We start from the raw sequence: 15,548 nt of genomic DNA on the forward strand, positions 1-15,548 counted from the left end.
GTGTGGCATAAAACTTTTGCTAACTGTAGCCAATGATCTTTTTAGCAAAAAACCTTTTCCAAAATGCCAACCACAAAAAAAAAAAAAAAAATACGAAAAGGCTTACACTATCTACGTGTACTGAATTGTGAAGACCAAACCGTTCTCATGTGCGTTTCACTTCTGTGAATCTTGGCCCGTCACAAAATTGGAATGATGACCTTGAGAATTGACCATCATAATCTTAAGTCAGATACCAAAGAAAATTTACTCGGTTACAATTTCTCTCAAAAACATGACAACAAAATCAGGAACAGATAACCCCAAAGCATAATGCGTCTGGCAACTTTTGAGGCACAGAGGCATGAAAAAAAGCAAAAGGGTCTGAAAGCACAGCCTAGCTAGTACTCGAGCATGATGAGTTGTCGCAAGGAGCCCCCACGAATCCCTGTCCCCACGACCATGTCCTCAGTGGCCATGACTAGGGCACTGGTCAAGTCAGCTTCCAGCTAAAGTGGACGGACACCCACAGACATCATATCATCACTGGGGGCAAGTGTCCTGGCATGCTGTATAGAAAACCTGTACAGGTCAGGGGAGATGACATTTAAACAAAAGCCCTGCCTGGGGGACTTCTGCATCTGCTGTTTGCACAAGTGATGTAATATTACATAATAAACTCCATTACTGGACAGGGGCCTCCATCAAAATGAACTGAGCACCAATGGATGGGGAATGGTACATGTTGAAAAGGGTATAGATGCCAGTAGATTTCCTGTCACCAGACATCAAGTGAGAAAACACTGTTAGATGGTATTAAACCTCATGAGGAGTAATATGATCACAATTGAAAATGAATAACTTAAAATGTGAATACTTTCACAACTACACTGAATACATCATTCCAATGATATAGAATTGTCACTTTGTTTTGCAATATCTAAATTCTGATAATTAATCAGAAACAGAGTAGGATATCACATGCAAAACTTTCTCCATGTTAATCAAAAGGTCAAATGAGTGGTAGCCATCCTTGTATAACCTCCTCCTATTCTAACAAGATGCTAGCATCTGGTGTGAGCAACCAGAAAGTGAGGTTACCAACCAACAAATTTGCCAGGAATAATCACAAATGTACATTTTTAGAATAATTCTTTCAATCTTTAAAGCTACACATGGCCTCTTGTCACTCTGTGGGAAAAGACATTTCATCTTTAACTGCTATGGTACATTATGAATGATAACTGGTACATGTTTCAAACAGAGCACCATTCTATCTCACCGTAGACATTTATTTAATAATGAATGAAAATGGAAACAAAATCATATAAGATAATCAGCAGATGTTTGACCCTGATTATATAAGTAGGCCTACTACTAGGTCAGTTTGAACAGTATGGAAGTATTGCTCCTGACAGTCATGGGGACCTTGATAAGGGGAAATTGCCTTTTTGATCAAATTGTCATGTTAACAACTTGCAAAGAATTGTGCATCTGTCTGTGGCACAAAACCAAGCTATTTTCTAATGGCTAATTTGTATGTAGGACAACAATCTCCATTTTTTTTCTTTTTTTTTTTGGGGGGGGGGAGATGTCAAGCAAAATATCATCACTTATAGCTGTACATTTCTAAATCTTTGGGTCACAACAGAAACTAAGTTTCATGCGTGATACAGAGGAGAAATCACCTTAACAATGTAACACTCCATTGTATCCATTAGACGCCAAGCTAGACAATTCACAAACATTCAGAAGTATTAGGCCCTATAGGCCTATCCTTCAATATCTATAGATCTGATATTGCTGAAAATTTAAAAATAAATATTTGTTCTGATTCTGTCATCATTCAAGGAAAATTAGTTAATTTTAATTAATCAAATGAAATAATTCTCCTCTTGTAAACATTTCTTTTCAATCTAATCCACAATCCACCCGTTGAGGACGAGTCCCAAGTACACTCGGGCAGTTGTCTATCTATGGGAAATGCATGTTGTAAATCTAGTAAAATCAAATCGTCCTCAATGGGGTTAATAAGTTTCTTTGATACACCAAGTAAATAATTTGAGGACTATTATATTGCTCTCCTCACAATTTTGCTGAAGTGTGAGACCAAACTTTTGATTTTCCACATATAGATTTCTGCAATAAGTACCGAAAGTACTAATGAGTGCATACAAAAGTTCTCATGACGATCAATAATCAAGATCAAAATAGACTTTACACTCCATGTCTTGATCAATTCCAAACCACCTCACTTTCCTGCACAACAACTCTTCCATATTTTCATAACTTGATTCTCATTTTCTGCTGTGAGACAGGCATTATTTCTAAAGTGACACAAATGCCAAAGAAATCAAACATGTAAGTTACTGTTTTTACAGCTATAAAAGAGAAACACACATTTGGATTCACACCCACACTTATGACACTTGTGTAAACAAAGAAACTTCATACCTTTGTATGTCTAGGCCTATTTATTTAAGGCCTCACACAGTATATGTACAGTTGTATACAATGTAAACCATGCACAACTTTGTAATATAGTCATAGTTAGTGGTCCACACACACACCACAAACACACTGGCATTTCTCGGAAATATATGTACCAGACAATGTTCTTGGAAAGTCAATGACCTCATTATGTGGAAATGACGGGCTTGACTTGAAAATTTATCAGAATTGTGGATTTGTGGTGGAGCTAGGGGACATGTCTGCAAGACAGAGATACATTTGTGTATGGTTGCACACAGTTGCACTGTTCTGTGTCTTATTTTTAAGTACATTGTACCTCTCTATTTCTCTCTCTCTCTCTTATATTTGTTTTGTCTTTTAGTTCTTTTTGTTGTGAGGGGAAGAAGGAGGGGAGTGACCACCATGGCATTCAACCACATTAAATTGGGGGGGGGGGTGGGCAAGTGGACTTGTAGAATCATGTATTAAAGGGATGGTATAGTGTTGGTGGAGGTGAGGATTATGCTTTTAACTTACTGACTTACCAAGAAACCACCTATGAAATATTACAGAGCATACCGTTCTAGAGCTATTCTAAGTTTACTAGATGAAAATCAATTTTACAATGGCTGAAACACCCAAAAAATAGATTAAAAAAAAAAAAAAAAAAACGATTCTCATAAAAGGTGCGTCCCATCTTTTATTAGGATTGCTCTGTTTTGGATATCTCGGCCATTTCAAAACCAATTTCCATCAACTAAACAATGAATCATTCTTGAAATTTCATGGTCTTTCATATTTCATAAGAGGTTTTTCATTATCTCACCAGAACATGTTAGAAACCTGAAGTTAGGTCTCCAACAAAACTATACAGTCCCTTTAAGCTAATGCCCTGTAACAAGGCATTGTATATTCAGTATTATTTCATTTTGTTTGTAAACTGATACTATACACTTGTACATAACCAGATTTAACAAGGAGGAAAATGAAAGTAGAAAGGATGTAATAAACAGAAACAGAACGCTGACTGTAATAAAACTGACAGAGAAGGAAAGACACTAGAACTTGAGGAATAAGACAATGGGAATGAAACTTCATATGCACACTGCATTTACAGTGGCCTACAATAAAACAGGCATGAACACAGAGAATAATGTGCATTTTAAAGGCATAATCTACCATTTGCAGATGAAACAAAAACCCAGCTTTAGTGCTTAAAAATAGTTCTTAAATGTGAGTTAGGGATAGAAACAACCTATGTAATAATTTGAATTAGTGCAATTAATGTTAAATATTGTGAAATATACAGAATGTGAACAATAGTTATATTAAAAATGTTTCTCGATGGTTTACATTTATGGTTTACTGAGAAAAATAGTGATATCTCCTTATACTGTAGGCTTTTGCAAAATTTTTGCATGGTAGGATGTTTTGTGGTACAACTGACTGACACATACACATTAAAAGTGATATCTCAATCATTTTTTTCAATCACTGCTCCCAAAGGCAAACTGTACCTTTAATATATTTCACTCTGTACATGAGGACTTGACTTACTGGCTACTCTTCTAACAGATTTGCAGTCTTTGTATGTATAAAGCCCTAGACAAATTGTACATGATAATGTCGACATTCATTTCTGCTTTATGAGGACAGATCACTCAGTACAAATCATTTCTGAAATCAAATTACCAAAGTTAACACACCGTAAGGGTAATAGCAATCAATACTGAAAAAAAAATGAACTTGTTAAAAAATTAACACTGGGTTGTTGTTTTTTGCTCTTTTTTTTTCACTTTTGAGCACTTAAAGATGTTGTTTGTATGTAACAAGATTACAAGATATCAAAACATAATTTTGCACATAGACACTATTTCAGTGACAGTCGATTCATTAGAATACATGAAGAGTTTGTTTGCAAAAACCGAGAAGTCCATATTTGCCAAACGGAGATATTTGCGATTAAAGGTCAAGAAAAATAAAGAGAATAATAAGAAAATTTTTGCTTCTTTTGACCATAACTTCAAAAATGTACTTTTATATGTAGTGACCAATATATCATTTAAAAGGTATTATTTTGTACTGTATGACATAGACCGTACTTCAAAATCTTCAAAAATGGACTTATCGGTTTTTTGCATACAAACTCTTCACATGTTGTATCTGTTATCAACATAAATCATTCATTTCCCATGACTATCTTAATTTATTCCAATGCTCAAAACTGCCCAAAAGTTCTATCCTTTTTAAATTTCTACAGCCATTTACGAAACTAAAATATCATAGTCATGAATTAGGCCTACTCAGTGAGATGACATACAAATAGAGTTAAAGTACAGTTTCACAACAGATAGACTGACAGGAAGACAATGAAAAATGTGTTATATAAGGTGTACACATACAAGACAGACAAGACAGACATATCAAACTTAATAGTTATGTTTACCAGTACTCACTTTTTTCATGGCTCTCTCCTGTAGAAAAGATAAAGCAAATATGGGAAACAAAAGAAAAACTTAATTAGAATGACAAATTGCATGACAGAGAGGAATACATCTACAAGTAGGCCGACATGCATGATCAATGAATACGAGGGGGAACAAAATCTTTCTGAAACATCATAGACAAACAGCATTTGAACCAACTCCACCTGTTCCCTTTAATAAATATCAGTTATTCAAATTCATGATTCTCTTCCGTCGAGATGTTTTCATTGCAACTGATTGACAAATTGCCCTACATCGACGTAAATAAGCACTGAATTGATCAGTGTTTTTTTAGTAGTAGCCATGATAAAAAATCATGGGCGTACATACTCGAGCAGGATTTGAACCTACGACCTCCTGATCACCGGACAGGCGTCATCTCCACTAGACCACCGAGCTTTCGCCCGAAAGCAAGTGTTGGTTCTAATCCTTATAGCATGCAGCGGGTACTGCTTTGTTATTCAAATTCATGATTCTCTTCCGTCGAGATGTTTTCATTGCAACTGATTGACAAATTGCCCTACATCGACGTAAATAAGCACTGAATTGATCAGTGTTTTTTTAGTAGTAGCCATGATAAAAAATCATGGGCGTACATACTCGAGCAGGATTTGAACCTACGACCTCCTGATCACCGGACAGGCGTCATCTCCACTAGACCACCGAGCTTTCGCCCGAAAGCAAGTGTTGGTTCTAATCCTTATAGCATGCAGCGGGTACTGCTTTGTTATTCAAATTCATGATTCTCTTCCGTCGAGATGTTTTCATTGCAACTGATTGACAAATTGCCCTACATCGACGTAAATAAGCACTGAATTGATCAGTGTTTTTTTAGTAGTAGCCATGATAAAAAATCATGGGCGTACATACTCGAGCAGGATTTGAACCTACGACCTCCTGATCACCGGACAGGCGTCATCTCCACTAGACCACCGAGCTTTCGCCCGAAAGCAAGTGTTGGTTCTAATCCTTATAGCATGCAGCGGGTACTGCTTTGTTATTCAAATTCATGATTCTCTTCCGTCGAGATGTTTTCATTGCAACTGATTGACAAATTGCCCTACATCGACGTAAATAAGCACTGAATTGATCAGTGTTTTTTTTAGTAGTAGCCATGATAAAAAATCATGGGCGTACATACTCGAGCAGGATTTGAACCTACGACCTCCTGATCACCGGACAGGCGTCATCTCCACTAGACCACCGAGCTTTCGCCCGAAAGCAAGTGTTGGTTCTAATCCTTATAGCATGCAGCGGGTACTGCTTTGTTATTCAAATTCATGATTCTCTTCCGTCGAGATGTTTTCATTGCAACTGATTGACAAATTGCCCTACATCGACGTAAATAAGCACTGAATTGATCAGTGTTTTTTTAGTAGTAGCCATGATAAAAAATCATGGGCGTACATACTCGAGCAGGATTTGAACCTACGACCTCCTGATCACAAAAAAAATATCAGTTAATCACACAGGGATACCTACATATTATTTTTGTTTAGGTTCACACAAAGTTTCTTATCTTACAGTGTAATAGCTCAAAGTTTTAAACTTCAATTATTACACGTAGCTTGTAGTTTAGTACTGGACGGTTTAATAGCACTGTTAAAGATTGTGTAAACCTTTCCTGCAAACAGAGGCTGCAACTGCAAGAGCCCCTTCCAGGTGGTATTTGGGATGCAAAATACCACTACTCATGAAGGAAGTCGAAATTGCTATAGCAACCAAAACCAGGTTGCCCTCACTGAACTGCTCTTGTCTGCCCAAACACCCTTACTATAATATCGACCTGATGTGCAGGTCAAACTTTCTTTTGGATTGGTATTACAAGCCTGATGAGGGAATTGGGCGTAATGACAATAGCCTTCAAAATGAGGGTACAAAATGAAGCATTCTCCCAGTGCCCATTAGCATGCCAGGCTTACCAGCATCTTGGCATCTACTTTCCCCACCAGTATCCAATGTTACATAACATTCAGGTCATTACAATATAGGCCTATGTCATAAAAGGTCCAGCACTACAGCAGAAGACCATGCATCTCAAGATATATGCATAGCAAAACTGCACAGGGAATTAACTTAGTCGTGTTCTGCCAATATAGGAACAATTAGCAAAGAAAACCAAAAAAAAAAAAAAATGCAGGGATGTCAACCTTGAAAATATCACATACAATATCACATACATTTGTACAGCAGCAATATAGCTGCTGGTTTGTTCTATTCAAGTACATTTTTTGTATGTGATGATTAATGGCACAATTACATTCACAATACAATTTTCCACAATTTCTGGCCTGAATGTATACATTTGTTCTTATCTACAGTTGCATTCTGTTTTCATTGTTCCAGTTTACAGCATCTTCCACATATTATGGAATTTTGAACACTGATGAGGAAATTAGACTTTGATATTAAAATGGTCTCTTCTTTCATTATTCCATGCAGCTTTTGCATGATGGACAAATCATTATTCTGTAGACAAAACAGATGGCAGTCATACAATGGTAGGTGGTATATGATTGTTTCAGAGAAAATGTGTTTCTTCTATCCCTCTCTGTTTATTCCACACTTTTTCTATTCTGAAAATAAGATTGCTACAACTTGTCAACAGATTGTAAAATGACACATGCTGAAACTCCAATGCAGTGTGATTAAAGGGATAGTATAGTAGTGGTTGAGATGGGATTTACATTGTAGCTTTTAAGTTTTTGTGAGATATACTTGGAAACCACTTTATGAAATGTTAAAGAGCAAACAATTCTAGGGGGAATTCAACGTTTATTCAATGAAAATTGGGTTTTGAAATGGCTGAGACATCCAAAAATAAAGTAAAACAAAGCGATCCTAGGAAAAGGTAGGTCCAACCTTGTATTGTAGTCACTTTGTTTTGAATACATATCTTTCATATTTCATGAGAAGTTTCTCGTTATTTCACAAAATAGTTGGAAAACGGCAGCCCTACCATAACAAAGACTTTAAAGAATGCCAGCCCTCACTCCACCACCATTGAGTTATACCCATATCATGATAACACATGGATGGGTATAAGCATTCAGTGAGAACTGAGCCAAACAGAAGCTGGAAACTCCCTGCCCCAGTTTGTACATCATGGAGGTGAGCACCTCCCAGCTAGGTTACATGCTGTACATGTAGCCTATTGTAGACCTACAGTACATGTATAGATCTACAGGGATGCCAAGTTCAAAAAGATTTTATGAGTGAGATTTTCATGACTCGGCATGCAAAATATGTGCGCGCGAGCGAGGGTGTGGGAGGGTTCCCCCCCCCCCCCTGGCCTCCCACGGTAGGGAGCTTTTTCAATTTTCAGCTCTTAATGGTGCGATCAGGTGCATACTTAAGTGACTATTTTTTACTTATTTTGAAAGACAAAAGGGAAATATACCTTCAAAAATTGCAACTATCACTTAAATCTTTTGAGCTATGCTCATTATAATAGGCCCAAGTTGCAGACTTCGCCCGATGCGTGTGAAAAATGGGTGTCATGCGTGAGATCGTGAGATGGCCCCTAAATGCTTGAGTCTCACGCAGAATGCGAGACTTGGTAGCTCTGGATCTACCATGCAACCACGTGCAATAGCTAGCAGTGGTGGTGTTGGTAATGTCATGGTGATGTGAGTTGGGGGGTATGGCATGTGTTACAGCAGTTTGTCCTGATGACAAGTCACACACGTTATGTAACACAGGATGTTATCAATTCAGAGAAAACATAAGGTCATGACATACATGTAGGGCCTACATGTACAATGTAGGTGATATCATTGAGAACACTGGACACATCCATTGATCAAGCCACATTCACTCCCAAGACTTGTCAGATTTTAGATTATACTTCAATTATTGATTTTACTTGATACCATTCACACACCAACACACTAAAACTCACTCAACTGGCAAAGAAGTGCTTACAAACAAATCTCTAAACTGTGCATTACAAAGCCATAGGTGCAATGTTGCAAATCCTGAACACACTCATTTGGAATTAGTGTTATGAGAGGAACAATTGGATAATAATCTATATTTCATACAATATGTATATCACTCAAAACCCTGGTGCAAGGCAAATACAATGTACAATTGCAAAGGTTTAAAAAAGAAAACAAAAAAGATTATCCAATATTACATGTACATTTGTAGCATCACCATGCAAATCAAAATTGCTAGAGACTTTTTTTCCACAGACGAAAATTTTCATAATTCACATTACCTTTCAAAAACTGATTTCAAAAAAAAAGGAAAATAACAATAGTTTTTGTTCAAGTGTATGTAAACAACAGGTCATAAGAGAGTACACCTGCCATAACTTGTTTCAATTTTTCAAGTCGCAATTAATGACCCGAAATCATGACAGCACTCAGTCATTAATGCATGTCCCCACATTTACCAGTAGGTCTAGCTTTTGATGGCCATTGACAGATTATTGTACCTATACTCGAGTAGGTGTACATTAAACAGATGATGACCATCAAAATGGTCATTTAAGTTTTCCACTGGTAATTCATTTGGTGTGACATAAATTTGCAATGCCTTTGAAGGAAAAAGCTACTTTATCACACCTAGAAATTTGTAAGGAAAATTCTAGGCTATCTACATCATGCAATACTTTGAATGGTATGAAATATTGCACTGCCCAGGCTGCCATTAACAGGCACTTAAAAAAGAAAATACAGTTTAGAGACGAGACTACTTTGCTCAGCGTCATCTTACTCATGCGAATGTTTTCTTTTTGTGCATTGGCGTGCTTCGTACCTAGCATTACTTGGCAAATGTTGCATGTATACATTCCGGTCAGTGAGCGAGGGAGCGGGGAGTTGTGGCCTTGGTGAGCAAGGTTCACTCAGGTCAACCACGGCCCCACTGGGGTGATCATTTTCTTTTACTGTCTCTTTCTCTCTCCATCGCTCTTTTGTCCTCTGAATTCCATGTTACATAATGATTTCCCTGAAAGCATTTGTATGTGTATAATGTTCCTTTACCCTAGCTGCTGCCACAACTCAACAAGAGAAGTCAGTCAGCTAACACTAGGGCATAATTATCTCAACTTTAGGCAGTTGCGCAATATGTACCGCAAAACAGCAGCACAAATTGGGGTGAAGAACAGAACAGATGCTGACAAAAATTCAGGAGGGTCTCACGGAATGGAAAACTGTGGTATTGAAAATTCCACAGCCAAATGGCAAAGGATGGAGCAGACATGCTTCGACTACAACTTCATACATAGGCCTGTACAACAGCATGTACCACAAATCTTTTCTGCAGAAAAAACAACAACAACAAATTTGTGGGTCTGAAACTGGTGTTAAACTTTTGTCCAATAATTTGAGGGTCATTTGTTTTGGTTGTTGTTTTTTTTTTTTTACTATCTTTAAAAGACAAAAAGGGTTCCTCTTTATATTTCAAGAAAATTACTTTGTTTCACTTTTTTCTCATATTGACAGTATCAATCTCATAAGCAGACTTACAGCCGTAGTACTATAGTAGTCAGTACAGACAGTAACATGGGCCTACTACAACTACAAGTCTATCCAGTGGTACTATGTGAGAAGCTGTGAGCTGATAGGACCAACTTGGATCTTGGTACTAAAGTTTCAAGAGTGAGTGAATTCAATTCAGTGTTCAAATTCAACATATTTTCATTTATGAAACAGTCGTCATCATGACAGCAAGTGGGTGTATTCAAAGCACGATAGAAAGAAATTTGAAAGATATGACTGTAAAACACAATATTTTCGCAGCATGAAATTTTCACCAGTTGCCTCTAATATTCAATGTGTAGGCCTATAGTGTAGACAAGAACTTTTGTGTGCATCTTAATTTCGTAAATCTTGGCTGTCACAAAATTTTCAAAATTAAAATGCACATGAACATTCATCGTTTTACAGTATTTAAAAATCTGAAAAATGAAACACAGCCTCAGTTTGTTTAACGACAAGAATATTTGGTAGTAGTAATGAAACTACTGTAGACCACGGCCACTCACAATGAACTATCTGGATTCGCTGTGAACAAGTGTACCGTGGTCGCTATAATGGCAGCATCTTCATTAATTATGCATCGAGAGCCAGCTCTAGAAATCATGCAGGAACAAAAGCCCAGTGCGCCTGAACTTCTGCTTGGCTGGCCACAGCTTTTGAGGCTAAGCTAGGCTTGAGTGTAGGGGGAGGTTTCCTTCCTCTCTAGTCTAATATGCAAATTGATTACATAATCTGCAAGCTTCCTCCGACAGCCAACAGCCCTAAGACAAGGTGTTGGTGGGTGAGTCAGGAAGAATTTCTCCTGGCCATAACAAAGAACTCTGGTTGTCTCCCCAAGTCCTTCCCTCTTTTGTGTTATCACCTCCCCCATAAGATTCAAGAGCATCTGATCTTATTATGCCAGGGGGGTAAAGAGGATTGGGGTAAGGGTGTCCTCACACACCTCTGACACAAAAAAGGAGGGGGGTGTGGAGGGTGCTTCTACCAGCTTCTGCTAATCTTACTAATTAAATCCAGTCTGGGCCATTGTTGGTGTAACCTGGGCTTGGGGTCAAGGATCAAGTAGACAGGGGGTGAAAGAGAGTTAAATCTTCAGGTCACCAAGGTCATTGCAGAGTGTTTTCTACATGTATGTGTGTATAATTCTATGTGTTATCTTTTAAAATATATAGCCTATACACTATAGGACCTACATCCATACAGACGGACATACTATACAAACACAAATATATACTTACAGACATACAATGTACTTAGATAGACAGGCCTACATACATACATCTGAAGCTGCAATATACAGGCAGTCTGTAAACTGTCATTAGTGTTGGACTGCAGTTACTTACAAATACCTGAAGTACCAAAGAATGGTTCTACTTTACCATGATTTTACAACTGTATGCCTTCCAGACTTCCAATACATTTGTATATTACTTAAAAGAGTAGAGATGTCTGTTGGTATCTGCCAGTAAAAGTAATGATGTTAAGGCCAGGAGAAAATTACTTAGTTTATTTCAGTAAAGGGTTAGTCTGATCACATCTTTATGTGATTTTTGATAGCTATGGCATCTTTATGCTCCCCTATTATAATTGCAGAGTCCTTCATGAACGGCTTTGTGTTATTCTGGGAGAAAAAAAAAATAATGTGAATACTGGTACCCTAATTCCTGTAAGCAGTATACAATGAAGCTACATTTGGCAATCTGTATGTTAAAAATCAAGAGATCACATGTGCAGATATTTTGCTCTTCTTTCAACTTCAATGGAACTGGAAATGGTCCGTTTATGGAGAGAAATGGGTGGGGTATGCTTTACAAGAATATGTGCACCATCTTCTGGCCAAATCCATCCATACCATCCCCCTTGGTGGTCTCACCCACCCATGCCAGGGAGGTAGGTCTCTTCTCACACACCCCCCCCCCCCACACACCCCCCCCCCCCCACACACACACACACACACACCCATCCAAGGCTGACCTCTGCATTTGAAGGCCATGATGGACCCAACCTACCCTATTCTTTGACCACTCAAAAGAGAATTTCCTTTTTTGTCTATTTTTATCCAGCTATTCCCTGGACTCTGGAGGTATAAAACAAACACAGCCATCCCCCCCCCTGTCTTACTTTATACATTCACTCATGCACAGACCTTATACACAATCACATGTACACACAATAACACACAACCCCCCCCCCCACACACACACACACACACACACAAACCCACACACACACACACACACACACACACACACAGACTATCATCACAGAATGATGCTTTCAGCCTTGCACCTGCCTCTACAGAGTTCACCACTTTTCTTATTACATAACATTGCATAACTGGTGGTGGGGGGGGGGGGGGGAGGGAAGGAGGGATTAGTTGGCTGTTGAATGCCCACACTTCATTTGACCTGGGCTTGTCCCTATGGCTAAGGTCTATTCTGGAGGACCGGGCAGTCTTCCTTTTATTGCTTGAAGGGGCCCCTCTGCATTGATGACCATGCAGGGAAATAAGCAAACATGCCTAGTCTTCAAATTCAGACCCATTATTGTCATCCTCGCCAAATCAACTCATGAATGCAACTCTTGATACATTGTATTTGGCAACTCTTACCTGCCTCTTTCATGGGATTTGATGCCTAGATACAGCAGCATGAATTGCTGGTGAACAGGATTTTTTTTTTTTTTTTTTTTACTTTGGAGAAACAATCATTGACAATCTGGTCTCATAATCATGAAAATTCATGTCATTTACCTAGAAATTTTGATAACCCATGTAGGCCTAAGCGATATCATGGTTAAAAAGAAACCAACCAACATTAAGGATAAAGGAAAAGGAAGAAGTCACAATATGGGGTGACAAGACCTTGTATCTACAAAATGTCAAATGTTCAGGAGAGAAAAAACAAACAAACAAACAAACAAAAAACATGGCAGCCAAAGCACTATATCAAATGGGATAGCCTTTCCTTTGACATGTTATTTTGGCTTCATTTTGGGGGGTGACAGCTGGGATTTAGACAGGACATCACTTAACTAGTTATCTGACCATTTATCCAAAAAAGTCATTTTCACCAAAATTTCAGATACGAGGTCTTGTCACCCTAGCGATGATATGACGATATGTATATCGTAAATTCACTACAATTATTCTTGATGCTAAATCTTATCGCCAAAAGACTAATAACTAAACCAAGCACTGCAGGCAAAACCCGACTGGGACTCACAAAGATTGTCATATTATCAAGAGCAACAGAGAATAAAATTCCTTTAAAAAAAGATAATAAAATGCCTCTGAATTCACCGATCACACCACCATACCATCCATCCGTATCGGTTTGAGTAGTGGTATGTAAGAATTCATGGTCCAGTCACAAGCAATTCACATGGCAGCTTGGTTGTCCTATCCTTTGTTTTGTTGTTTATTTTTACTTGTTTTACAAAGTCCCTTGTTCAAATATCACCAGGCAGCTGAGGGATTAAAGACCAAGTACAGTTCTGTTGCTAACATTACTTTATCATCAACATGCACCAGCTACAAATTGTCTTTATATGCTTGGTGACACAAGTTATGCTTTAAAAAAAAAAAGAATACATATGAATAAACTGTGTGAAGTTTCTTCTTTGCTGAATAGTACTGACTATACCCAGTAGTCATGGCTGCATATAAACAATATGTTGTATCACAAAATATAAGCAATCCCATCAGGGTGGACATAACCTTTTTTTTACCACTTGCCCGGTCGGGCAAGCAAATTTTCAAATTGTTGCAAAATACACTGTACTTGAACTACTTGCCTGAACATGAATTTTATTTGGCCTAAAAGAAAGTCTGAAGATATAAGAAAATGAAATAGAAAATTGCTTGTAAGTCAAGAGCTTGATAAAACACAATCATTTGAGTAAACAGCACATGTTGATTTGCACACTTTAACACACTGGAGTAATAAATTCGGTTCTATTGAGTGTTGGTGTTGTACTGCACTGGGACTTCTTCGTGTAGACCTGAGTGTTGGAAAGTTGGTGAAATTAAATTATAGTGTGTTGCATCACTACAAAGTCAGAATCTTTGGGCTTCTGTATGGTTGACTTCATGGGTTTGAAAGGGGAGAGGTGAAAAAAAAATAAGTTGCTGCAAAACTTTTTGCTTGCTAAATTTGGGCAAACATTTTTCCAATTGTTCCAAAACACTTGCCCAACTTTGATTTTCATTTGCCCCAGGCAATTGGGCAAGCATTATTGTAGCACCATGCTTATTCCACGTGACTACCCTAATTTAGTCATTTTGGGGGGTCTAAAGACATTTTTGTTGTATTTGTTATCATCTATAATATAACAATTATCTTATAGTAACTATACATATTGTGTGTTCTTACAAACAAGCCAAGGAGTACAAAAAAAAAAAAGTAAAATCAGACAATTCATCTTTTCTGGTACTTTCTCATATCATTGCTGTATTTTGAAGTTTACTACAATTTCTGTTTGTCTCTTAACATATAATGCACATTGAGATTGTCTTACTTTTTACAGATGTGTTATTCCAGCAGCAAAGGGTATAACTTTTTCTCATTCTTTTCTGTTTAATCTAAGTACAAAGGCATTTTACTTTACTCCTTTTTTTAACCCGTTGAGGATGAGTTCCAAGTATACTCGGGAAAGTGTCTAAATAAGGGAAATCTGTGTTGTGGCAAAATCAAACCTTCCTCAATGGGTTAATAAGTCGTATTTTGCATAACCATGTTGTTTTGTTTCCTATTGTACTATATCATGCTTGCCTGTGTGTATTGTTCAACATGGAAAAGTTTATGTGGCAGAATAAAATCCCATGTTCTAATAATATGATATAGTGACTGTCACCTGACCACTTACCTCACCATCTACCCGCACATACCTGCCAGTAAACTTTTTAATACCTGAATATCAACATTATAAGTTTGCATCAAAATTGCATTAAATGCAATGGAGGAAGAGTGACATAGTGATATATCATATATTCTTTTTTGCATGTTCAAATTCATGTTTCAAAATTAATGGACACAACTTCATCCTTGGTTTAATTCACCTTGCACAAATCAAAACCCAACTTTTTTCTTTCTTTTTTTTTTTTACACATAAAAATGAAGCACCTTTGCATATTTTCATACCT

At 37.6% G+C, this 15,548-nt stretch overlaps 1 protein-coding gene across 1 annotated transcript in view; it reads right to left on the reverse strand.

The window, feature by feature from the left end:
• LOC140245591 (thyroid hormone receptor alpha-like) overlaps positions 1-12,398 on the reverse strand; it is a 49,848-nt gene extending 37,450 nt beyond the window's left edge. Inside the window, exons 1-2 of the mRNA XM_072325156.1 lie at positions 12,380-12,398; positions 4,887-4,904 (exon numbers count right to left, since the gene is read on the reverse strand). Of these exons, the coding sequence (XP_072181257.1) occupies positions 4,887-4,904; positions 12,380-12,398 (37 nt within the window). The remainder of the gene's footprint in view (positions 1-4,886; positions 4,905-12,379) is intronic.
• Positions 12,399-15,548: the final 3,150 nt, after the last annotated feature.

Source organism: Diadema setosum, chromosome 22 (genome assembly GCF_964275005.1).
Source record: "Diadema setosum chromosome 22, eeDiaSeto1, whole genome shotgun sequence".
In the NCBI taxonomy this organism is placed as follows: Eukaryota; Metazoa; Echinodermata; class Echinoidea; order Diadematoida; family Diadematidae; genus Diadema; species Diadema setosum.